A 26981-nucleotide genomic window follows, 5' to 3' on the forward strand; every position below is an offset into this window, starting at 1 on the left:
AGTACTGGAGAACGGCGCGAGTGCTCAACCAAAGGCAGTTGAGATGGGCCCAAGAGTTCTCCAAATTTAACTTTGAGATTTGTTATGTGCCAGGCCCAGAGAATGTTAGGGCGGACGCTCTCTCACGCAAACCTGAATATTTGGAGGGGGAGGGAGCACCCGAAGAAACCCATATCATTCCAGAGGACCGCTGGGTGTGTGGGGCGACTTTGGTGGGGCAAAGGGAATTGGTAGAGGGTACGTGCAGGATGCATACGCCCAGGGGAAACTCAGGGATCTCAGAGGGGAGGAAGACAAATCCGGTGGTTTTGAGGAGAGAAATGGGGCATTGTATTATAAGGGAGCGTTATATATACCTGAAGGGGAATTGAGGGAGAAGGTACTCAAGCAGCTGCACGATAGCCCCACAGCAGGGCACTTTGGGCAACACAAAACCATGTGGCTGGTTACCAGGGAATTTTGGTGGCCCAAGGTCAGGGAAGATGTGCGGGAGTATGTGAGAGGGTGTGAACAATGCCAAAGAGCCAAGGGGGAGAGGCAGGCGCCGGCTGGTTTATTAGAACCACTGCCCACACCTGAGAGACCGTGGGAAGCAGTGGCAATAGATTTCATGACTGATCTGCCAAGGTCTAGAGGGAAAACAGCCATCATGGTTGTAGTAGACCTGTTAACTAAAATGGCCCACTTCATAGCCTGCTCACATGCGGTTACAGCAGAAGAAACCGCCAAATTGTTTGTAGAGAATGTGTTTAGGTTGCATGGCGCCCCCTTGAGGGTGGTTTCAGACCGAGGGAAACAATTTACTTCCAGGTTCTGGAGGAAGCTCATGAGCTTACTGCATGTAGAGGTTAATTTCTCGACGGCTCGTCATCCTGAAACCAACGGGCAGGCGGAAAGAGCAAATGGGGTTCTCCAACAATATTTGAGGTGTTATGTTAATGACAGAGAAAATGATTGGGTGGAGAAGTTGGCGTTGGCAGAATTTGCCTACAACAATGCAGAGAACGTGTCCACGGGGATGAGCCCCTTTTTGGCTAATCACGGGTGCCATCCCAGAGCCTTCCCAGGGGGGGAGGGGGAGAACTGGAGCGTTCCAGCTGCAGAACAGTTCGTGGAAGAAATGGAAGCGATCCATCGCCAGCTCCAACTCAACTTAAACAGGGCTAAGGAGGAATATAAGAGGCAGGCAGACAAAAACAGGAGGGAAGGTGAAACCATCAGGGTGGGGGACCAGGTGTGGCTGTCAACCCAAGGGTTGCCATTCAAAGGAGGTTGTAAGAAATTAAGACCCAAAAGGCTGGGTCCGTTTGAAGTCATACAGCAGGTCAATCCAGTGGCTTTCAGGCTCCGGTTACCGAACCACATGAAGCTGCACCCAGTTTTTCACAGGTCGTTGCTGTCACCGTATAGAGGAGACAGTGAGGGGAGGGTCACTAGGGGACCAGCAATGGAGGAGAAGGAACACAGCTACCATGTAGCGGAGATCCTCGATTCCAGGTGGAAGGGAGATCAAGTAGAGTATTTGGTAATGTGGGAAGGGGAACCGGAGTCGGAAAACACCTGGGTTAGGGCAGAGGATGTCAATGACGAGGTTTTAATAGAGACTTTTCATCAGAGGTTCCCACGTAAACCTCAGCCTGTAGCGAGGTTCCGAAGGGAATACTTTGCCACCACCGACGAGGAAGAGGAGTTGGAGGGGTTCCCAGATTCTGAAGAGGAGGAGGATGCAGCTGGCCAGGACGACGATCGATGGAGAGAATTGTTCGAGACGTCAGAAGATGAGGAAGATTCGTTTCGGGGTTTTAGCCCTTCACCTCCCAGGGGGGAGGAATTGGGAGGGGGTGAGGGGGGCCCTGGAGGGGAGGTGGATGTCAGGGAACTGCCATCAGAGCATCAGGTGGTGGAGGGACTCAGGCAGGATGAAAGAGACTCAACTGCTGAAGCAGGGACCAGCAGGGGGAGGAGTGGGTCTCTGAGGGAATGCGAGCAGGAGGGAGGGCTCAGGGAGGCTTCCAGCGAGAACAGTGGGGAGGTATCGGAGTCTCCCATAGGGAGACCCACACCTCGCAGGAAACTGTCACGCCGTGAGTCCAGGAGACGCGTTTCCGTTAAGGAACTTCTTTGCTGGAAACGCTTCCGCAGACAGCCACTGTCGGACTCTACTAGTGACTAGAGCAGACATGTCTGAGGAGCTCCGTCACACACGGAGGTTTGTGGGGTCGCACAAACTCTGAGGGAGCACGTTTTCACGCACAAGCAGCTAATCAAACCCTCACAGCCGGTAAGATACAATCTAAGTCAAATCCCTTATGAATACGCAGTGGTAGTGAGGAACAGGTTTAAGGATTTAGATTTGGTGGACAGAGTGCCTGAAGAACTATGGATGGAGGCTCGTAACATTATACAGGAGGCAGCAACTAAAACCATCCCAATTAAAAGGAAATGCAAGAAAGCATAGTGGCTGTCCAACGAGGCCTTACAAATAGCGGGGAGAGAAGGCAAGCAAAATGCGAGGGGGATAGTGAAAGATACAGGAAATTGAATGCAAAGTTCCAAAAAATAGCAAGGAGAGACAAGAAGACCTTCTTAAACGAGCAATGCAAAGAAATAGAGGAAAACAATAGAATGGGAAAAACCAGAGATCTGTTCAAGAAAATTGGAGATATGAAAGGAACATTTCGTACAAAGATTGCCGTAATAAAAGACAAAAGTGGAAAGGACCTAACAGAAGCAGAAGACATCAAGAAGAGGTGGCAAGAATACACAGAGGAACTATACCAGAAACTATACCAGAAACTATACCAGCTGAACTATTTAAAATTTTAAAAGATGATGCTGTTAAGGTGCTACACTCAATATGCCAGCAAATTTGGAAAACTCAGCAGTGGCCAGAGGATTGGAGTGGCCAGATCAGTCTACATCCCAATCCCAAAGAAGGGCAGTGCCAAAGAATGCTCCAACTACCGCACAATTGCACTCATTTCACACGCTAGCAAGGTTATGCTTAAAATTCTACAAGGAAGGCTCAAGCAGTATGTGGACCGAGAACTCCCAGAAGTGCAAGCTGGATTTAGAAAAGGCAGAGGAACCAGAGACCAAATTGCAAACATGCGCTGGATTATGGAGAAAGTTAGAGAGTTCCAGAAAGACATCTACTTCTGCTTCATTGACTATGCAAAAGCCTTTGACTGTGTCGACCACAGCAAACTATGGCAAGTTCATAAAGAAATGGGAGTGCCTGATCACCTCATCTGTCTCCTGAGAAATCTCTATGTGGGACAAGAAGCTACAGTTAGAACAGGATATGGAACAACTGATTGGTTCAAAATTGGGAAAGGAGTACGGCAAGGCTGTATATTGTCTCCCTGCTTATTTAACTTATATGCAGAATTCATCATGCGAAAGGCTGGGCTGGATGAATCCCAAGCCGGAATTAAGATCGCCGGAAGAAATATCAACAACCTCAGATATGCAGATGACACAACCTTGATGGCAGAAAGTGAGGAGGAATTAAAGAACCTTTTAATGAGGGTGAAAGAGGAGAGCGCAAAATATGGTCTGAAGCTCAACATCAAAAAAAAAAAAAAAAAAAAGATCATGGCCACTGGGCCCATCACCTCCTGGCAAATAGAAGGGGAAGAAATGGAGGCAGTGAGAGATTTTACTTTCTTGGGCTCCATGATCACTGCAGATGGTGACAGCAGTCACGAAATTAAAAGACGCCTGCTCCTTGGGAGAAAGGCGATGGCGAACCTAGACAACATCTTAAAAAGCAGAGACATCACCTTGCCAACAAAGGTCCGTATAGTAAAAGCCATGGTTTTCCCAGTAGTGATGTATGGAAGTGAGAGCTGGACCATAAAGAAGGCCGAAGAATTGATGCATTTGAATTATGGTGCTGGAGGAGACTCTTGAGAGTCCCATGGACTGCAAGAAGATCAAACGTATCCATTCTTAAGTAAATCAGCACTGAGTGCTCACTGGAAGGACAGATCCTGAAGCTGAGGCTCCAATACTTTGGCCACCTCATGAGAAGAGAAGACTCCCTGGAAAAGACTCTGATGTTGGGAAAGATGGAGGGCACAAGGAGAAGGGGACGACAGAGGACGAGATGGTTGGACACTGTTCTCGAAGCTACAAACATGAGTCTGACCAAACTGCGGGAGGCAGTGGAAGACAGGAGTGCCTGGCGTGCTCTGGTCCATGGGGTCACGAAGAGTCAGACACGACTAAACGACTAAACAACAACAACAGGTCAGGAATGGCCATAGCTGAACTATGAAGTCTAGCAAGCTATCAATATTAATTTCATCAGAGGAACCTGAGAAGAAAACAGAAACTGACTGTCTCTTAGGAAGCACCGAAGCTGCTGTTTCCACAGAACTCCTTACACTTAATCTTATCACAGCTTGGTATTTCATAAAATGCGTTTGAACAAGCTCCAGTTGTCTCTTTTACAATAACTATCCTGTCAGGATAAAAAGATTTATATTTAGAAGTGCATTGGATGCAGATGAATCCTGAGGGTGGGGTGCCTCGGGAGGACTTTTTTGCCTTGCCAGTGATGAAGCAGGATCTGTACAAGGTGGTACAAGTTGCAGCAGGGACCATGAAGCCCCTTGTGGCACATTCGTGATCCAGACATGAAAAAATGCTGCAGACAAGCATCTGGTGAAAATAATGTCTCTAAGCTTATCATAATGTCAGGATGGGGTGATGGAAGAAGCAGACCAAATACCAAAGTGGGAAGAGGAGAACATTGTGACTGACAGGCCTCCAGCACAAAATTCCCTGTATATATATTTGCTTGTAATTCTGCAGATAGGTTACCATGCCTACAAATTTCATCCACTTCTGTCAAAAGGCAGGGAGTTATAGCATTATTTTGATTTTCCAATGGTGAATGGGGTGGGAACAAAGCAGATTTAAATAGACCCTGAGCTGAATGGGCTGTTTCCTGAGATGCCAAAAGATGGCTTGAAGTGAAGCATGCTTTTTTTCTGCCGGAACTTGCTGGAAGTCAGTTCTGGCACCTCTTAGGTTGTCATTATAAGAGAACAAGGGAGGTGTTCATGGTGAGTTCCTGCATATCTTTTTCTAGAAAAATAGCACTGTACACACACACACACACACACACACACACACACACACACACACACAATTTTTGTCTTTGGTACATAACCAGAATGGTAGATGCTACTTCAATGTAATATCAGCATTGTAGAGTTGAAAGAGCCATCTCTGCATAGCAACAGTTTCCTGACAAGACCTGATGGTTACAAATGCCAGGTCGCACTGAAATACTGAGAGAGATAGAGCTGTAAAAAGCTTTGGCATTCAAATACTGTTTGTTTTCTATGTTTACTTAGCTGCTGCATGTGACTGTGCGGGGATTCCAGAGTGAGAGAGTGGGTAGTCCCAGGTAAAAAAAAAGGGGGGGTGGAGCAAGAGAGTACAGGAACCCAGCAACATCAAATAAAGGCAGGAGATTCAGGACAGACAAAAGGAAGGATGGCAAGATACAAACCAGTAGGTTCAATTTTCAAGGAAAAAATATTTAGACTTAAAACTAAGGATAACTTTCTGATGATACAATGGAACAGACTGCATCAGAAGGTGGGAAAACTGATGTGTTAGAGATTTTTAAGCAGATGGTGAATGGCTATCTCTCTGAGATGCTGTAGGGATGGAATTTCCTGCACTAGTAGCAGTTTGGATCAGATGACCTTAGGGCAGCTGTTCTCAACCTGTGGGTCCCCAGATGTTGTTGGACTACAACTCCCATCATCCCTAGCTAGCAAGGCCAGAGCTCAGGGGTGATGGGCATTGTAGTCCAACAACATCTGGGGACCACAGGTTGAGAACCGCTGCCTTAGGGGATCCCTTCTATATGTTTCTAATGGTTAAACAATGAAGCTCACTTTCACGTGCTGATGGCCATCAACATGAACAGCTTTAAAAGGAGACTCAAGCTATCAGTGGCTACTACACACACGATAGCTGTACATTACCTCCAGTCTCAAATTCAGCATGTCTCTGAATATTAGTTGCTGGGGAGAGGACTACTGCATTTGCTTCCTGTTTCTGGTTGGCCAACGTGGGAAAACAGTCGAGTAAATCAGAAAAGCCCAGATAGGCTTTTGTACTTATAAATCTCTGTACAATACCGCTCTGTCCATTTATGGCTATGGAGGTCCTTGTTAAAAGGTGGAGCAGGGGTTTCATAAAAGAGCTTATCATAGATACCTGTAACAGGGGCGCAAGCAACTTCAGTCTGGATAGAGATGCCTGTATCAATGGACTTAGACTCTGAAAGCCCGAGAGAAACAGAAAAATAAACACACACTTTAACAACGTACACTCAGTAACATTTATTGCAAGTTTGTAGTAAACAGCTGTCAACACTTTCTTCTTGGCAAATATATAAATACTTGGTTAGAATAGAAAGGGCTGTGTGCACATATTATTATGTCTCACCAATAATGCAAAGTAAAAGTGTGTGGGTGGGTGGGTGGGGGTCAGAACCTAACCCAAGCTGTGGATGGCCTAACCTGAATCCTGGCCTGTGGACTCAGTAGGCTCAGTGGCCACAGAAGGCCAACTGGTTGTTGGAGGAGGGTGGAAATGGGAAACCAGGGATAACAATGGAGTACCGTATTTTTCGGTGTATAAGACGCCCCCAATGTATAAGATGACCCCTATGTTTTGAGCCCAAAACTAAGAAATAAATATTTTAAACACCAAACAGAACAAGTTTGATATTTTATTCAATATTCAAAACACCAGTATATTTAGTACCGTATATTTAAACATCAAACAATGAGGCAAGCTGCGTAATGGCGGCTGCTCCTGTCAGCTCAGTGTAACTCCACTGTAGCTGCAGCTCCAGCTCTCCTGCCTGTGTGTTGCACTTTTGTCTCAGTATTTACGGTATTGAGCGCCGACAGATGCGAATGCTGATCGAGGAGCTGCGATTGCCAGAGCTGCCTGAGTGTGTGTGTTTGGGGAATCGGGGGGGGGGTCTGGGTAGCCAGGGGGCGACTGAGGGAACAGGGTGGAAGGGACAATGTCTGAGGTGGGGGCTGCTGGGGGGGGGAGTACCAGACCAGGGTTTGTCGTGAGGCCAATAGTGAGGGGAGGCTGGGAGGAAAGACTATGGATGGCGGCATGTCTTTATTTATATATTTAATTGCAACATTCCGTGTCTAAGACAACCCCCAATTTCAAACTGAATTTTTTTTTGGGGGGGGGGAATATCTTATACATGGGAAAATGTGGTGTTATAAAAGAGACTGACTGGAAGAGAACTCCACACTTGCATTTTGTTGCAAGTCTCACTTTGTTCCTTCTAAATACAAATCTGCCACAGAAGACGACTTCTAAAAACATCCCAGCTTCATTTTCAGTTTTGATTGAACACGCAACACTCTTCTTAAAAACTTAAAAAAGGACAAACCGACCAGTAAATCACCAAATGGCAGGTACTAGTGATGGTGTGTGAAGCAGACAAAGGAGAATGGATGTTGCTCACCAAGATTGCTGAGCTGTGTAATGCTGGAACTTTGTCGCTGGCTCTCTGGGGAATATTGGCAGATTTTTCGTTTGAAGGACATGAAGAGGTGCTGGCAGAGCTCCTCTGGAATATCCACCTCCAGGTATGTTCTCATGAACAGCTGGAACCCCTCATAGTCAATTGGCTTCAGGGAAGAATGGAATAGAGCAAAATAGAAAAGCCCTTTAGATTTGTTTAACTTCTCATTTTAAAAAGGGACGGCCTGTAGAAGCAGGATTCCTTCCAGACAATGCAACAATTAAAATCAACCACCAAGCTTTCAGACTGTTGCTAATACACGTTACACAATATACACCATGGTAAGCTGTGATTAACAAACTGTGAACAGGTAGCATTCAGGGTCCCATTGGACCAACATGTATGGTCCAATAGAGCTCCACAAAACGGCATCAGGGAAAAATGAGTGAAAATCTTTTAGGTCAGAGATATCAGTCTCCTGTGGTCCATGGGTTATTTACCTTAGAAAGGAGAAGAAAGTTATCCCCTTGCTATTTTTTTAAAAATGAACCAGTTGGTATGTTTAACTCTAGATTGCTCTTTTTAGCTTATCTTCAGCATTGGTCCATAGGTGGTTTAACATTTGCAATTCAGCTATTTAAATAAATGGACATATGCAGTTAGAGTAGATTTGGCAACTTTAAGCTACAGAGCAGGGTTTGAATGGCATTGCTCAAAAACAGCCAAACACAAATCTGAGAGTTGTCTCCCCCTCACACCAGGAACAGCCCATCATCCTTTGAGGGGTGGCAGATGGATGCTTCCAGATCCATGGCGTACAATTAAATTTAATGACGGTTCAAAGTAAGCATGGGAGGGGCAGCAGCAATGATGGGCTCCAGAACCCTGGCAAAGCAAGTAAGGCAAAATAAAATACGTTTGTTGTGACAGGCGCATCATGGAGACCAGCTTGCAGTGCACATTTTGCAGTTGCAGCACTCAGCTTTCAGAACTCTGGCAAAAATATTGTTAGACAGAGATAAGTCTCATTTATATCCCAAGGCCTAATATGAGAAATAGCCACAGACTGCACAGCAGGAATTCATTCCTGAAACCAGGGCCCAAGAATAATTTTTGGTGACCTGATAAAAACTTGTAACACACTCTCCCCCCACCCCCGCCCCAATCATGCTCCTGTCCTATACAATCTCATGAGTCACGAAAGATAAGTTGCTGTATTAATTATTAAATTACATTTTCTGCATTTCTGAAATTGCACCTCGTTTCTGAAACATGCCCTCCAATCCCACTCCCCTTTTTGCTATTTTTGTTAAATATAATGTCAAGCCTGGTGAACAGTCCTATGAAGTTTCTGATTATTTTGTATCTTTTCGGTTGGTCCTGATAACGGTATTATCCTCTTGATATATTTTGATTCCAAAGGATGAAAACATTTTATAAATAGACTAGTTCAAGTTAAAGCTTTATATTTCTGGCTCTTTTCATTGAAAAATCATGGATTAACTTCCTAAAGTCAATTTTATTTGCAAGTTTGAACTTGATAGATGAAGTCGCTGGGTGGCAGTTACTCACAAATATAGTTGAGCCAATAAATCCTGCCAGCAGCACTGGCTCCTACTGCCCCTGGGATCAGTATCCCTATTATAGTGCTTTGTTCCTCCCACCAGCTGTACCCCCTCCTTCCCAAGCACCAGGAACTCTGGGACTGGTAGTCCATGAGTGAGCATGCCATATAAGGAAGCACAAATCTTAAACAACAAATTTTAACTGCATAAGCACACACACACTATTCTAGAGAAGAACCTTGGCCAGCAACTCACTGTTCAAAATATGGCTTATTCGTTTTATCTGAATAGCTCCAGCAAGTATCACAAGATATGGACAATAGGTACATAGATACAAGGAAATATGCATTCACAACTATCCTCAAACATAAAAGTGGGATCGGAGAGCTGGAAAACAATTCACATCTGGCAACCAGTGCACCCCTTTGCTTTGAGATAGTACATGAGTAGGCAAGTCTAAAAAGCCTGGGACACAATTTTTTTTGGTGGTGGCTTATTTACCAGAAGTAATGTATTTAGCGTTAACTCTGGAAGTGTATTCTGACCAAATTAAGTCTCCTAGAGCAAAATATACAACACATTAGAGGGCTTTGAAAATTTGTGTCCCAGGCTTTTAAGATTCATCTACCCACGTACTATTGGAAACCAAAGGGGCTCATTGGTTGCCAGATGTGAAACAGGTAAAGGTAAAGGGACCCCTGACCATTAGGTCCAGTCGTGGCCGACTCTGGGGTTGCGGCGCTCATCTTGCTTTATTGGCCGAAGGAGCTGGCGTTTGTCATCAGACAGTTTCCGGGTCATGTGGCCAGCATGACTAAGCCACTTCTGGCGAACCAGAGCAGTGCACGGAAATGCCGTTTACCTTCCCGCCAGAGCGGTACCTATTTATCTACTTGCACTTTGAGGTGCTTTCGAATTGCTAGGTTGGCAGGAGCTGGGACCAAGCAACGGGAGCTTACCCCGTCGTGGGGATTTGAACTGCCAACCTTCTGATTGGCAAGTCCTAGGCTCTGTGGTTTAACCCACAGCGCCACCCGCATCCCAACAGATGTGAAATATATTGGCAGTATTTTCAGCTCTCCTACCTCACTATAAAGTACAGTTCAGCCTTTCCCACCCCATCAACTAGGCTTGCAAGGTTTGGGATAGGACCCCCTGGATCTCTGGACGCTCATAAAATGTCTCCTCTCCCCCACATTTCAGGCCCTGTGTAATCCTAACTACCCCAACACATCAGAGAAAGAAACAGATCAGATTGTAAACACACACAGCGGCACATTATATGCAGCAGGAATGCACTGAGCTCTGTTTGAAGCTTTTCACATAACAGATATATAACAGATATATCTAAAGAAGGCTTCCTCAGCCTGGTGCCCTCCAGATGCAACTAGAAGTCCCATCAGCCTCATTATGCCAGGGCTGATGGGAGTTGTAGTCTAGGTAGGAGACGGCTAATCTAAAAGTATACAGAGGAACTGCAAAATGACATATAGCACTAATATAAAAATAGAAAGCTCTCTCTCCACCCCCCCCGAAGCAGAGGCGCAGCAGAACATGCCACACAGGAAAAGGCAGAGGTGCACTTTTCACACACATTGAAAGCAGAGGCGCATACTGGACTATAAGCTTATGTGGGGTGGCAGCAGCGACACCTAAATAGGAAATGCAGCTAAAGCTCTTCAGGGTGGAATCTACAGACCTATTAAAAAATGTTATGGAAAGGCTTCTTCTTTTTAAGTGTTTTTAAAAATATATGGAATTTTCCATAGGGCTCACCATCACCATCTAGTGCCACATTGTACATTGCACTTAAAACACACTTTAAACACTTTATTTGCAGCTGTATAGTTGAGTCCCAGGAGTTTGCACTGCAATGGAGGATGGCATGCTCAGCACAAGCTGCCCTTCCTGTGGCACAATGGGTCAATGGGTCCGGCTGCTAAGCAGAAGGTAGGTGGTTCAAGGCCACACAGGGATGACTGTGGGCAGGATTCCTGCACTGCAGAGGGTTGGACTAGATGAGGCTCAGAGGATGAAGATGATGTGAAAATTAGGACATTGGTTCACTATTCTGACATTTTTCTGTATGCTTAAGTCCTCTCAACACTGACTCCCTAAGGATACAGAAGAGGCACTGAGGTTTTCTGATTTTTGTAGCATACTGATTGAAACTGCAAGTCATAACTTTGATCCTAATTCTTTTTTTTGGGGGGGGGGTCAGTTTAAGCAGAAGCAAACATGCAAGGCAACATGTAAACACCACATGTGATAGCTGGAGTATGGAAAGCAAGTCTTACTTGGTTCAGAGTGTCTTGTTTCTGAGGAAAGGAAGAGCGGAAAAAAGACAAAGCAAAGTTCAGTGAAGAAGGACCGAAGAGCAGGAGGAACAGAAACAGCTATTCTGCTGGACAAAGGCAAACCAGACTTTCAGGATGGTATGTGCTACAGTCCTTCCCACGACTGTACTATTTCAGAACACACTTGGGGGAAATCTGTAATTTTAAAAAACTTTGCATTTTAAAAGCATGCCCTTGTCGAAATTTCCCAGCAGATGGAACTGTTTACATGCTAGAGAAAAGGCTTGTAAATTTTTTATCCCTGAAATGTAAATTTTTGACATAAGAGAACAGGCAAAGTTTTTGCAAGAACTGTTTAAAGGATTAAATGAAAGATTGCTTCATTTATTTATTATTTTTATTTCTTGTCCTTGTATTTGGAACTTCCTCCAAGTAGCACAGGGCAGTTATCACAAAGTTATCAACAATCCTGTGAGGCTGGTTGGGCTCAAGTGAGCACAATCCCCAAAGTCATTTACAACGCAATCTTGTGTGATTACTCAGAAAGACATTCCATTGTGTTCAGAGGGGCTCATTTCCAGCAAAGCATCTTGAGGACTGCAGCCTAAGGGAACTTAACAGACCAGAACTTTATGGTTTAAATCCCTCTGGGTCCAGTTCTACACCGTGCAATAACAGATGCTGGAGATACTGAAAAAGTGCATTCTTGGTAATGTTACCTTCAATATGGGATACAACACCTATGCTTTTAATCATGATGGTTGCTAGAATGTTGCTGCATTGTGAGCTTCTAACAGGCATCTGATCTAATAGGCACTGTAGACTATATGGGCCTTTGGTCTGAACCAGCAGGGCTCCCCTTATGTTATTATGGCTAGATGAAATGCTCAATACAAATCTGCAGCTATTGTGCAGGGTGTGTATATCCCACACCCTACTGAACCCTAAGACCAGGGATAGACAACAAGATGCTTGGGATGACAACGCCACTCACCACAGCCACCCCATTGGTTATGGGAGGGCTAATAATAATAATTTATTTATTATTTATACCATTATTAAAAACACGATAAAACATCAAACATTAAAAACTTCCCTAAACAGGGTTGCCTTCATATGTCTTCTAAAAGTTAGATAGTTGTTTATTTCCTTGACATCTGGTGGGCGGGCGTTCCACAGGGTGGGTGCCACTACCGAGAAGGCCCTCTGCCTGGTTCCCTGTAGCTTCACTTCTCGCAGCGAGGGAACTGCCAGAAGGCCCTCGGCGCTGGACCTCAGTGTCCAGGCTGAACGATGGGGGTGGAGACGCTCCTTCAGGTATACTGGGCCGAGGCCGTTTAGGGAGCTGTAGTCCTCAACATCTGGAAAGTATCATATTGGCCACCCCTGCCTTAGACTCTCCTTCCTGACCCCTCTCAGACAGGCTGACTCAGATGGAGAGAAAAGGAATGGCAATCACACAGACTTGCTCTAAAAGAAGGTTAGACTGCAGGCATCCAGTCAGGTGAGTTAGTCTATATTCCGCTTGGCCTTTTGTCATCAAGTGATTTGCTTTTAGTATTCTAGCTCCTGTGTAGTTATACTTCTTTTAGTAGGCTGCTCTGTTGCTTGGCTTTTAAACTTTTTTATCTTCTAAGTCATCTCAAAGGCCTTTGGGTGGAAAACTGACCAATAAATACAAACCTGGTAGATTTTTATTTTATTTTGGAAGCATAGTGCCAGACCTGAGCACATCAACATTTAAGGTTCTTTAAAGAAGAAGAAAAAGTGGACAGCCCACATGAAATGTGGGAGAAAGGGAGGAGCAAACGGTTTAAAGGTACTTCAGAAATTTATCTGGAAGCTGTTATACGTGTCATTAGAGGACGTACGGTTGAGACGGGAGGAGGAGGCAAGTTCACTGTTAGAGCCAAAAAGCTCCCGCCCACTCCTGCTTCCAGACACATCTGTACAGATCCTCACAGCGATTGCTACGTTGCCATCGCTACAGGCAAGCGGCTGTCTGAGGAAATGACGGGATATCCCCTCAAAGAGCAGGAAAATAACAATTCCACCCTGGCTTTTCCCAAGTCAGGTAGGAAGCGAGGTGGCTGCAGTGGTATAATTTGGAGCAGGGGGTTATCGCAACAACCCCCTCTCCATATGTTATTACTGCAGGGATAAAGTAGTAGGAGTACCATTAAACAAATAAAAGCTAAACGGCACAAAAGGACTGTAGGAAAATACCCCCCCCACCCCCCACTCGCTCCTTTATGGGCAGCTTCCTCCGCAGCCTCTGCTGGAAAGCAACTCTGTTCTTTAAAGCGGTTTTAAAAGGCAATTAGTCATTAAACCCAATGGCAAATGCGGTAATTTCTCAGAGCGGGTAATAATGAATTATACCTACATTGGCTGCTTTGTGCAATGGAAATAATCACAGTAATATCTCCTGCCGTGGGGCACAAACCACAGCAATGTGCTCTCAGGAGAAAGCAGTGCAGCCCACTTACGGCCACCCACAACACAGCACTTGCCCTGTTCCCTCCTAAGTGCCTAGCAAGCACTCTTCCTAAGAGGGAGCACAATTGCAATTCCTGCCATTTCTTTTGTTGGCTTGTCCTCGTAATTACTTTGCGTGTCAAGAATTCCCTCACAAGCGCTTTGTGCCCGTTTCTTATTTAATTTCATTTGATATTCTAAGGTTTTGGAGCCTTTTGTGTTCTTCTTGAATAGCACCGCAGCTATTTCCTTCTCTTAGCGTGGAAGTGGGGACAACCCACTTTTATTGTTCTTACTAATCTGCTTTTCCTAGGAGAGAGAACATATGCCTTCAGATCTGTTGCTCTTTGGAAATGTTTCCCTACCTCTCTAAAAAATATATATCAGAAAAGGCATTCTCCAAATTTCTCCTTAAAATACGGAGGAATCTCCCCCAGAGAATCTGAGGAACAACTTTCAACATGGGGGCAAATACAGTGAGGACTGAAAATGTTTTCTGCTCAACTTGTTCAAAGTTGGTTTTAAGAGGGGGAAAAGGGAAAGTAGTAATGTTACCCAGTTTAAACCAATGAAAACACACAAGTGTGCATACTTTATGATCCACCCCCCCCCAAGTTAGAGAATTTTAATTTCAGATTAGAAAATCAAAATACTTATGTGCAACTATATTCATTCATGCTGGTACCTTTGTTCATAAAGAATGAAATTGCAAATTCTTAGAAACTGATGATACAGGCAACTCTCAGTAACTGTTATTCCATTTCTCTTTTTGCGCTATTATCAGAATGCATCTTCAGATGTTCAAAAAATCCATATTTAGGACAATGCCTTTATTACATCAACCAAAATGCCACGAGCATTTGAGTTTTCCAGAACTCTTCACTGGGCAGTAAACAGAGTAAGGGATGGATGGATGCAGAAAAGGCTAGCCCTTGGTGAAGCGATGCAATCTGCATCTGGTCACGATCTCAAAATAGAATGTGGAAGGAGACAGTCAATGAAGCTCAGTTACATTCTATGCAGGCTTCAGGTTGCACCTAGGGCTGCTGGGAAGCAGGTACAGGCAATGACTGCCCTAAGTGCAATGGGACATTTATTATGGCATAAGCTCACAGTCCATTTTATCAGAGGCATGAAGTATAATTCTGAATTGGCAAGAATATATATGGATATGGGGAATGTAGAAGAATGAGCTCAGAGGAAAATGAAATACAAAACCAATAGAAACAAACATGACTACCCTTCTGGAAACTGTGATGTGATAAATAATATATTTGCACCTTTATTTTTTTCAATTACTTTTTTATTTACAAATTTAACAAAGAAAAGGAGAGAGAGAGAAAGAGAGAGAGAGAGAAATAATATATAAGTAATACTATTAATAACAGTAAATCAACACCAGCCTTTTTAAACATCTTGCCTGAGAAGGAGTTGTGCATTGTTCAAAATGTCAGGTGGTTGATCCTAACAAATGACATTATTTGACTGAAGGTGTGCATTTTGTTTAAATGGAACAACAAGCCTACTGGTGTTGATTCAATATAGAATTTAGGAATACATTTACAGCAAGCTTTCTTACCTGTTCTGGATTATATTTTGCTAGGACACCATCTCCATGGAACTCTTCCAAAACATCTTTCAGTTTCTTTGTGGAATCTAGAAGGAGAAAGTTAATGCCAATACCATGAATAATATTAATTACATAGAAGTCTGACGATGTCATCTGTTTCTTCAAAAGGTCATTTCCCCTTGCCAAACTTAGGAATGATTATATATGACCATGCCAACACCTTGGGCAAAATGATGTTGTAAAAGTCATGGCGGGCTCTAAAATTTCATGAAAATCCATCCTGCTTTATTTTGAAATTATTAATGAACCTGCAATGAGTAGAGCACCTTAAACGTTATATTTACAACACCCCAGATGTTTCCTTTGAAGCAGAAGATATATCAGAGTTGCAATGTCAAATATTTGACCCTAGTATTGTGTAGGGAACACACACCACATCAGCCTCTGGATTCTCAACCAGGGCCCAAACAAACCCTCAGCTCTCCCACAAAAGTCTCACAACAAGAAGAGTTCCTGGAAACAGCAGACATCACCCTAATCTCTCTCACTTTAGACTTGCTTTTTTATGGGCAGGCCCAAGGTGGATGGTACTATGTCCCATTCAGCTGCACTATCCACACCAAATTCCAGGTACAGCATGTTTGCTAAATTTCCCGGGGGGGGGGGGTCCCCAAGGTTGAGAAAAGGGTCTCCTTCCACTCACAGCTTTCTTCACCCTCTGCCCTCTCCTCCATCTTCTCAGATGCTGACTGCTACTGCAACACATGCATGCATCACAGCCAAGATGGTCTCTGTCCTCTTCCGCAGCTTTTGTAGCTGGAGTCAGTCACAGCCCCACCCTCCCAGGCCAGGTGGGAAAAGGCCTGCAAGGCAGGGAGCAGGACTTCCAGGACTCACAGCCAAGATGGTCTTGCAGGCTTCACATAGGTAACCTGGTTGGATGGATGCTTAATAAGAGAGCCCTCTGGTAGGGTTTTTATTAGGCATGGCTTCCTCCACACCCCATTCCCAACAGCTGTATATCCTAAGGTGCACCAGGGGAATATATACACATACAAGAAAATGAACATGAGACTAAGGGTCTCAGAGCAGCTGTTTTAGGGTGGGTTAATCTTTCCCAGGATAGTGCCATCCACGCAGCATCAGATCTGCAGCACACAAGGACCTGTTTGGGACACCATTTCCTCACCACCACCACTCCTCACTGCTGTTGCTACTCTTCTTTCTTCTTTGGCAATCACTCATAGCTGAGTAAGTTTGTCTTTCATGAACACGGTCTGAACAGTAAGTGTGTAAGTGACTGTGGAGGCCACTTCTGGCTCCATACATCCTTCCACAGTGGGGACATATGCTTCCGGGCGGGAGTTGATCAAGGTGAGGGTTTGCCAAATGTGCCTTCCTCTTCGCTCGTTTCTCCCTTGCCTCCTGAGTTTGAGCGTCTTCAAAGTCCATGACACCTTTGGTAAAGGCTGTTCTCCAATTGGAGCGCTCGCAGGCCAGTGTTTCCTAATTCCCTTCCCCTTCTTCCCCCCTCTTTTCTTCCTAATCTAATACTAATGTCTCACAACAAATGAAACTGATCTGTAGAAAACACAACTTGAAAAAAGAGACAATGCAAGTAATTTTGTAATCTAATAAATCTTTAATAAAATATATATTTAAAAAAATAAAAACAGCACACCCACCCACCCACCCATACATTTTAAACCTATTTAAAGCACATCTCCCTCCTGGGGTCTGTAATTTATCTTTCACAGAACTAGAATTCCCAGCACCCATAACATAGCGGAGCTCTGAGAATTCTCAAGGTGGGGAGATGTGATATAAATGTATGGCGTGTATGCAGCCTCAATGCCCTTTCCACCCATTTCAAAACTTGTGCACAAAAATTAACTGTTCACTGGCATGCTGGATTTTCCTCCTTCAATGACTGGAAACTTGCATCTGTCATGGGATAGAAGCATTTTCACTGTCTGAACAACTGAGTGATGTGACTTGAAAGCAGCTTAGCTCCCCATGCTCTCCCGGTGCAAAGAACAGCATTAATTTAGCAGGTTGTGATCGCTATCATCCATTATTTCTGCCACTAAAATATTTGAGAAGGGTTCTTTCGTAAGAAGTCGTGATGGAAGCCAGTTTCTTTTTTTAATCTCCCTTCCTGGGGTCTCAGAGCTCCAGGAGGTGAGACATCCCAGCAGGCTCACAGCTCAGCTGCCCTGGATTAGGAAGTCAGCCCCAGAGGATCAACATCGACTGAAATACCAGAGGAAAATGCTTAAAAGAAGGGAATCTGCTTTCAGATGCCTAAAAAAGGCTACTAAAAATAAACTAAGGGGACTGCTCATATCGAATGCTCAAGATCCCATCTCTTAAAGTGGTCATGAATATCATAGTGTTTGGGCTAGAGTCTCAGAAGGATTACATTTGGAGCAATAAGGTCAGTGGGAAGAAATTGTTCTGTGCATCCTTATTCCCCAGGCTTCCAATGTGGAAGTATATGCACCAACCACAAACAGAGAAGATTGTTGTATGTGTGGACACACTGAAGGGCTGCCTCTTTAGTGCTGGCCCCATTGACTTAGACTTTGACTAGTCCGTATTGAGACTAACATTCCTCCTTCCCCCACAAATTGCACTGCCAGCCCATTTGGATGTGGAGCTGCCCCTTAATCTGTTCTCTAGGTGTTCTCTCTTCTCCCACTTCAGCCAATGAGGGCCTTGTGGTCATTCACATTAAAAGAACAGAAGAAAAGCCCTGCAGACTTAGCCCAGCAGACACCAGGCAGGCACCTGGCTGAGCTGCATTTTTTCCATAGGTCAATAGCTGTACAGATTCATACTTGGCAAGTGCTGCGTTCATGCGTTGACACATGGATGCAACATTTGTATCATTGGACCACTTCACCCCAAGCACACTTTAAGCATTTTTGTTAGCCTGGATAGAAAAAAATAAATTAAAAAGGGTAATGTGAATGGATCCGCAGGCACAAACAATTTTTAGAAAGCCTTCGCGTTTCCTCCATGATAGAAATCTGCTTGAGAAGGCATTGGAAACATTGTCCTTTAGGTCTGGTGGTGGAATGCAAGGGATGAGGCTTTGGTGGGAAAGTGCAAAAATTATGCTGTGAAAACAAAATGAGACATGGGTTTTGAGACTTGGGGTGGGCTTCACACAATAAACGTCATCAGTAATGAGGGTTTCCCCTCTCTCCTCCCCCTTTACCCCCCCCCATTGCCTTGGGGTGTTGGGAGAACCCCAGCACATGGGGAGAGCAGAGGGGGTCATGCTGCCCAGCAAGCTTATATGCTTGCACAGACAGAGCAGTTGCAACAGCGCAGCACTGAAATCCACCCTAAAGGTAAAGGTACCCCTGACTGTTAGGTCCAGTTGCAGACGACTCTAGGGTTGCACGCTCATCTCGCTTTACTGGCCGAGGGAGCTGGCATTTGTCCACAGACAGTTTTTCTGGGTCACGTGGCCAGCATGACTAAGCCACTTCTGGTGAACCAGAGCAGTGCACGGAAACGCCTATTTATCTACTTGCACTTTGATGTGCTTTCGAACTGCTAGGCTGGCAGGAGCTGGGACCAAGCAACAGGAGCTCACCCAGTCGTGGGGATTTGAACCGCCAAGCTTCTGATTGGCAAGCCCTAGGCTCTGTGGATTAGACCACAGCGCCACCCGCGTCCCTTCGAATTCCACCCTAGGTGTTTGTTATTTCCAAATACAGAGTTCAGCCCTCTTACATACAAGTCCCCATGAAAACTGACACATTTCATGGTAGCATCGCAGAGCCCTACCACACAGGAGTATCAAAATGTTATCTTAGGCCTTTGCAGCAGGAACACTTCTCTTCCGGATGCCAGATCTTTGCGAAAGAGAAAACCCAAGAGAGCGCACCAAGTTATTGACCTGCGTACACTAGCTTTATCATTTCTTTCTGCTGTGAATTTTGCTAAAGCCTAAGCGCTTAGTAGTGGGGGGGGGGGGAAACCACCTTTGGAATTAAGAGCTTCTCAGGCTCTCAGTTTGGCCCTTCAATGCTGGGAGCAGTACTTGAAAAATGAAAGTATCACATTAAATACAGCTTTGCAGATTCTTCCCTTGTGTGGAACACACCACCCTTTCAAACCCACACAAATCCCTCACTACCATCCCTGCCTGTTCTGCAGACTAACAGGCTTCCAGGATGGACTGCAGGTGGTTCATGGTGGGGGTATGAGCCCAATGCCCTGTGTATTTGATGACACACATACCTCTCAAACACTTCCCATGTAGTCAGGACTTAAATTTACATCTCTGGGTTTTAAAAGATCTTATTGCATGTACTTGGATGTTCTGTGCTTAAGTTATTGTGGCATACCTCACAGAATGACACATCACAGTACAAATTAATTGTATCCTTCTTGTGAAAGAAAGGACAAGGATTGCATGCATCTGATCCACCACGTGCTGGAAGCTGTTGTGCTAATGCTGGCATAAACAACCCATACTGAAATGGCAAGCATTTGAGCTGAGAGAGGGATGGTACTTACACTCAGAATACTGCTGGAGCTGAGCAAACTCTGCCGGACTAAGGGTGATCCAGGTGCCATCGTTCATCTTTCAGGCGAGCTCTGGGGAGGCTGTCTCCACCCTTAGCAGAGGTCTTCAGGAGGAGCTGCACCTCTAGAACAAGAAATTATTCTGGACCATCGCTCAAATTTTGCTCTGCAGATGTCTACTGAGTCACTGTTGTTTTTCTACACAGCAGAACTCAGATCCTGATCAGGATGAACGCCAATGTGCCTGGTCTCCGCAGAGCCATCTTTGTCTCCGCTGTAGCTAGGAGTGCCATCAGAAAATGCTTCCTGGAGAAACGCCAGTGTCTTCAAATCTAGAATTAAAATGTGCAAGTTATAGAACGGCATACATTTCCCCCAAATCTTTTTCTTTCATGCTGGCTTTCATGGAAACAAAGGCAGAACTGTGCTGACTCAAGCTTATTTAACAATTTGAAAAATGAATTGAGAGAGAGGGGGAAATTCCAGAGCCCCCACAATGAAACAGGCCATTTCCAGTATGGGGTTGTGGTTGGAGTGTCACACAGGTTTAAAGCCTGGCCACATCCGTATGGTACATTTAAAGCATTATTATACCAATTTTAACACTCATGACTGTGAAAAAGAGGAGATGTTCAGGAGAGCCTCTCACATCCCCTTGTTTGCCCAGCTGCTGCACAACAGCCCTGCAGTGGAGTCAGACAGGTCTTATGATGCCGTGGCTGCTAACCACCACTCTCCCACTCACTCTTGTAACCCACGTGGGAGGGTACCAGGAATGCACCAAAGCAATTACTCTTTCAAAATGATCTGAGCCAGAATCCTGGGAGCTGGAGTTTGTTCAGGTTGCTGAGAGTTTAGGAGAGTCCTCCCTATCCCCTCAAACAACAATTCTCAGAGCGGTTTAACAATCAATCCTTCTTGCTAAGGAACTCTGGGAACTGTAGGTCTGTAAGGGAAACAGCAGTCTCCTAACAATACCCAGCATCCTATCATTCCCATGATTCTTTGGGGGAATGAGGTACACCAAACAAATCTCTGAGATTCCAGGGGTTCCAGACTCTTGGAAGGAGGGACAGCAGAAACTGTGGTGTTGTAATAATATATGGTTTATTTACACATATATACAACCTGATGGAGAGGATCATGGACCCAACACGCCAAGAAGGCCTTGGTCACAGCCTTGGATTAAAGCAGAAATCAGGCATGGTTCTGTCTCTCACCTGCTTCTAGCTTCTACTTCACATGCACCAACTCTGCCTTTGTATTTCTAACTACTAGCAAATTGTGGGAGGCAGACCCATCCATGTGTTGTCTAGAACAGAGCCACTTCCTTTGCTACCTTAATGGTCCATACTTAGAGGACCACTAACTCGCCAGGTAGCTAGCCTGGCTATTCCAGGGATTGAATCAATGCTGGATCTAGGAATTAGAAGGGTCTGAGGCATACAGCCTTCACACACACACCAAGAAACCCCTCATAATAGTATGATGCAGATATCGCTTGGATAAATGTCCTGGATGCCCTTGGACAAACTGTTACTTCTTAGCCTAAGGCTAAGCTATCTCACAGGGCTGTCATGTGAGAGAAAGAGCGCACAAGCTAACCATGTATGCTACTCTGAGCAACTCAGAGATGGGTGGGATAAAATAAAGTAAGTAAATACAAGCTTTTTGCCAGATTTGATGGACAGTGTTGCTAATATAAAATAGCTCTGCTGTATCCTAATAAATGAGTGAATCTCTCAGCCATGAGCTCAGATGAACCATACAAGGAACTTCAAAGCAGGAACAACGTAGTTCATCTTGATTTGAATATAAGCAGCTGATTTCAGTTTCAGAAATGAATAACAGTTTCCCAAAATATAGGAGGCATCCGATGGTTCAGTAAAGGCAAAGATTGGGCCCTTTTTCTGAAAACAATCAATTGTCTTAGGAAAGCCATTTGGCATTATGCCTCACAATTCATGGAGAACCTGGAAGAATGAGCAGCCACATTCATTCCACCATCCTGTTTAACATTTACACCTCGTGCAAAAGTCAAATCAAGCAAGCAACCCTTTCTGCAACTTTCTAGAAATTGCTGGGTGCCCAGACATTCTAATTACATAGGAGGCATTGTAAAAAGCTCTATTAACCTCTAATTTCCCATCTAAATAACACAAACAAAGGGGATTCCTAAAGATGTGTGCAATGAGTGACGATCTTTCCAGACACTATGTTGTTTGTGTAGAGACAGCGCAGCCACCTCACTAATTTATTACGTGGTCTAAATAACATCTACCTAGCAAGTTCTGTAGAGAAGCTGCAGGGTCTCCAGTGCTAATCAAAACACTAAAACAGGATCCTTGAGAACCGCAATTCTTTCTCCAGTGAGCTCAGATATTGCATGTGAGGACAAAAGCTTTGTGTAATGCTCTTGGCAGTGAGAACTCTCTCCACTGGGTACCTAAACCATAAGGGTGTATACACTATACATTTAAAGCACATTCAGAGCACATTCTTTCCCTAAAAGAATTCTGGGCACTGTAATTTGCTAAAGTTGCTGGGAACTGTAACTCTGCGAGGGGAGAAACATGCAAAACCAGGATAGGAAAGAGAATTGAATGGAGTACACTGGAAACATGACTTATTCCACATGCCTCCATAGGATGATCACCATGTTGTAGTCCATGCCTGATGTAAATTTGGTGCTTTCCTGTAAAAGTACATGATGGTTGTGAAAAATTGAGGGAATCCATGCCCTGGTCTACGTTCTCTCGGGCATTTAGAATACATGCATAATCACTATCTGAATGACAGAGGAGGGAAGTTAATTTTAGAAGTTTAAGAATATATAATGCCATAAGAAGAGCCCCAATGGATCTAGCCAAAAGTTCGTCTAGTCTAGCTTCCTGTTCTCACCATAGCCAACCAGATGCCTATGGGAAACCCACAAGCACGTCCTGGGTGAAACAGCACTCTTTCAACTTGCGATTCACAGCAACTGGTATTCAGAGGCACACTGCCTCTGACGGGAGGTCAGCATGTTACAAATGAGAGAAAAGAAGGCTGGATTAACAGAGCTGAACAGTGGTACCTCGGTTTACGAACAGCCCTGTTAACGAACTATTCGGTTTACGAACTCCTCAAAACTGGAAGAAGTGTTTGCAAACTTTACCTCAGTATATGAATGGAAGCTGGACGGTGGAAGGGCACTGGCGGCGGGAGGCCTCATTAGGGAAAGCGCGCCTCAGTATAAGAACTGTTTTGGTTTAAGAATGGACTTCAGGAATGGATTAAGTTCTTAAACCGAGGTACCACTGTATTCAAAAACCACTGACCATTGTTCTAACGAGATTTATCTTGTACATTTGCACTCATAACACGTGTCTTTTGAAATTGGGAATCACTGCTTGAATCCCTACCTCCACTCCCACTATTACGGTTGCTGAAAACGATAATGTTTTCCTCAATTTATATTGTTCTACTCCATGTGAGTTGGTTTTATATGCTGTATTTTTGCAATGATGTGAGCTGTTTTTATAATTGTATTTTGTATTGCTGCCACATGCCCTGGGACCTTATGGTGAAGGGCAGGTAAGAGAATTTCTAAATAAATAATTGGCTTTCGCCCATCTGCTGTATACTGTATTCATTTAGTGTATAACAGTCTTTATTGCACTGCCTTCTGAAGGGGTGTTTGTTTCAATAAATACAACCTGACGGTAACATTTTGCTTTTTAAGGTGTTGATCTGGTTGCACTTTGTAAAGAATAGCCACAGCTCAAAACTCACCACTCAGCTCCATCTGGCTCCATCAGGAGAGGAGAGGAGAGATGGCAAGGCCTCCCTTCACCAGCCTGGATGGGAGTATTTGGCCCTTTCTCTCCCACAACTGTCTCCATCAGAAGACAACCTGTCTGGCTGCATCAGAGGCCTGACAACAAGGCTCACATACACAAACCCCAACTTGGCTGGGGCCAGCTGCCAATCGGGTCTTCCCCTCCCAGAACTGTTTCTTGCAATGAAACCTTCCACTTGGTCTTCATGTATTATGTGGCTTCATTACTCCACAGGTGGTCATCTTCCTCTTCCCTATCTATTCATTCCTCTTTTTGGCACCGTGTCTCATTCCAAGACATTATTTCAAAGTGCAAACTATTTTGAGTGGTTTAACTGAAAGGTGGCATATAAATGTAGCATATTTAGAAATTAGTTGTCTGGATAGGCTGTGGGTGAAGTGTGTGCTGTGGAAAGGTAGGGATGCACTTCATTGGCCTTTAGTCTTCATGCCTGTAGATTTACATGTATATCTCCCACGACCAATAAAGCAAGATGAGTGCCGGAACCCCAGAGTCAGCTACGACTGGACCTAATGGCCAGGGGTCCCTTTACCTTTACCTTTTATACCAGGGGCAAGATGCTCCTGTCCCCTACACAGACATTTGCAACTAGAGACACAGGGGAGAGGTTTGAAACCCGAACAACTGCAGTGCACATCAAATATATTTTGAAATGGCATCCCCCCAAAAACCAGGGGTAGTCAAGGTGGTGCCATTCAAACATTGTTGGGATGAAATTGGACTTCCAATTTCTCATCAGCTCTTGTCAGCAGGGGCAATGACCAGGGATGAAGGGAGTCCAACAACATCTGGAGGGTACTAGGTAGGTATGCGAGAGAGAAAATTATGGACCAAAGATTTTTGTGGGGGTGGATATCAACTTGAACAACTTTTAAGAGTTCCTCCAAGCACCCACACATATGATGTTAGAATTTTCAGCAATCTTATAGATTGGGTTAAGGAACCTCAAGCCCAGGGGTAAATGTCATCTTCCTGGCCTCTTCACCTTGCTCCCAGGACTCTCCCCAGCCCATGCCCCTCCCACCCTCGCTATCACAAGGCAACGCCTCACTGGCTCTGATCCACGTCTTCCTTGGGTGTTTTTGCCTGGCTAGAATGTGTCTGTGAACTGGGATATTGCCTCTTGCTTGACTGGATGAAGGGGTGTGTGTGTGTGTGTTTGTGTGTGTGTGTGTGTGTGTGTGTGTGTGTGTGTGCACTGTGATTTCTCAATGGCCAGAATGTAGCCAAATGTAAAAAGATACACAGCTCTGCTCACTTTTGCCTTTGGCCACACCAACCAGTGGAAAAGTTATGCTATAGATTCTGACTGACTAAACCAAAGTACAAGATTCACATCTTTATTGTAGGAAAGAGCAGTTATTAGGAAAGATCTATAGGACTATGCAGACATTTACCTCCACGAGCAAACTGCACTAAGCTGTTGGCGTGTGGGCTCTCTGCGCAGTCAGCAACCCTACATAACTGGAATACCAGATCACACAAGAGCCTAAAAGCAATAGCTTGGACGAGGAGTGAGAAGTGCTGGTTGAGTCCATCTTGCCCACATCCCTACCAGAGGAGCAAGACCCAGCCCCTGATCTTGAGCCTGGAAATCAAGATCCCAGAACCTCTTGCTCCCTAAGTCCTGCTCATCAGTGCAGAGAACATAAGAGGCAGTAAGTAATAAAAAAGCATCAAAGTGCCAGGCCTCAGACCTGAGGGCAGTACCTTAAGAATCTCCATTCCATGGGGATGGAGTATTTGGGAGTGTACTTAGGTCTGAAGTGCTGAAGGATATAAGCCATTATCTGGGACCGTTGGAGGAAGTTCCCTCTACCTAGTGATCTGTCCATGGTCCTGCAAATCTTATATCCTGCTCTCTTGTTTCTCCAGAACCCATTCTGTATTGGCTGCCTGTGAATATCTGCACAGTGGACTTTCTCTTTCACTGATCTAGATTCTCACCATTGCCCCAGGCCAATATTCTGTCTTCTGGGGCATCCATGGACTGTGCTGCTTCAGAACAGGACATTAGGTCTTCAGTATTAGCATGTAGACATAAACTTTTCAGCAGAGATACAATTAGGAACTAAAAGCCTCAGAGAAAAATGGTATGAGCATGCACAGGGTGCATCAGCTTCACTCAGTGTGGAAACTCTACATTTAATAAGATGATTCCACAACAGGTAGCTTTTGTATAAACAGTGGTACCGTGGTTCTTGAATGGCTTAGTTGTCAAACAAATCGGAACCCGAACACTGCAAACCCAGAAGTAAGTGTTCTGGTTTGTGAACGTTTTTCCGAAGCCAAGCATCTGACATGGCTTCTACTTGACTGCAGGAAGTTCCTGCAGCCAATCCGAAGCTGCGCCTTGGTTTTCGAATGGTTTCAGGAGTCGAGCAGACTTCCGGAATGGATTAAGTTTGACAACCAGGGTACCACTGTACTTATAATCATCACAGTAGAAGAGGCTGCTGGATAAGGTCAACAGCCTATCTAGTCCAGCAAACTGTTCTCACAATAACCAACTAAACACACAGGAGCATTATTAAAACCTAAGGGGGGAAACCAAGAATGCAATCCCTTCATACATCTCTCAAATCTAGACACACACACAAACCCTACATTTCCAATACCATGTAAATGTTGAAAGCTGCAACACATGGAGAAACCACCCACCACTTCTCCCAATCCCTTTCTCACAAAAATGCAAACGATTAAGTAAAAATTAGATATTACAGAAATATAGCTACACTTTGCTCACCATTGCTCTCTCTTAACAATTTAAAAAAATAATAAAACTAGCCACTTAAACTAACAACCACCCCCTTCTCCTAGCTAGCTACCAATAATGTGCTTTGAGGTGTGGCCTTCAAGGAAACAATTCCAAGCATGCTTGGACTATTTTTCAATGTAGCCCTATTAGATCTATACTGAGGAATACAATGCAACAGAATTGGAAGAAGGGGGAACCTTCACTACTCTGGCTGGAAAACTGGCAGCCCTAGCACTCCATTTTTACATGGTTTTTCTGCCCAGGGACACATGGGAGAAACTTCTTTGCCATAGCTATATTATTGGATTAGGATTGGCTGAGTGCTGCAGAGACCTGATTGGCCAGAGGACAGTGGATTGACAAAAATGTTTGCAGAATGTCTCTGCATTCAAATA

At 44.5% G+C, this 26981-nt stretch overlaps 1 protein-coding gene across 1 annotated transcript in view; it reads right to left on the minus strand.

Annotated features, from left to right (window-relative positions):
- DGKG (diacylglycerol kinase gamma) overlaps positions 1-26981 on the minus strand; it is a 123196-nt gene that overhangs the window by 75846 nt on the left and 20369 nt on the right. Inside the window, 5 exon segments of the mRNA XM_083506384.1 lie at positions 6247-6309; positions 7532-7697; positions 11394-11414; positions 15451-15527; positions 19978-20318. Coding sequence (XP_083362510.1) covers positions 6247-6309; positions 7532-7697; positions 11394-11414; positions 15451-15527; positions 19978-20044 — 394 coding nt within the window. The 5' untranslated portion in view covers positions 20045-20318.

This window comes from Podarcis liolepis, assembly GCF_965112155.1.
Source record: "Podarcis liolepis genome assembly, chromosome: 5".
In the NCBI taxonomy this organism is placed as follows: domain Eukaryota; kingdom Metazoa; phylum Chordata; class Lepidosauria; order Squamata; family Lacertidae; genus Podarcis; species Podarcis liolepis.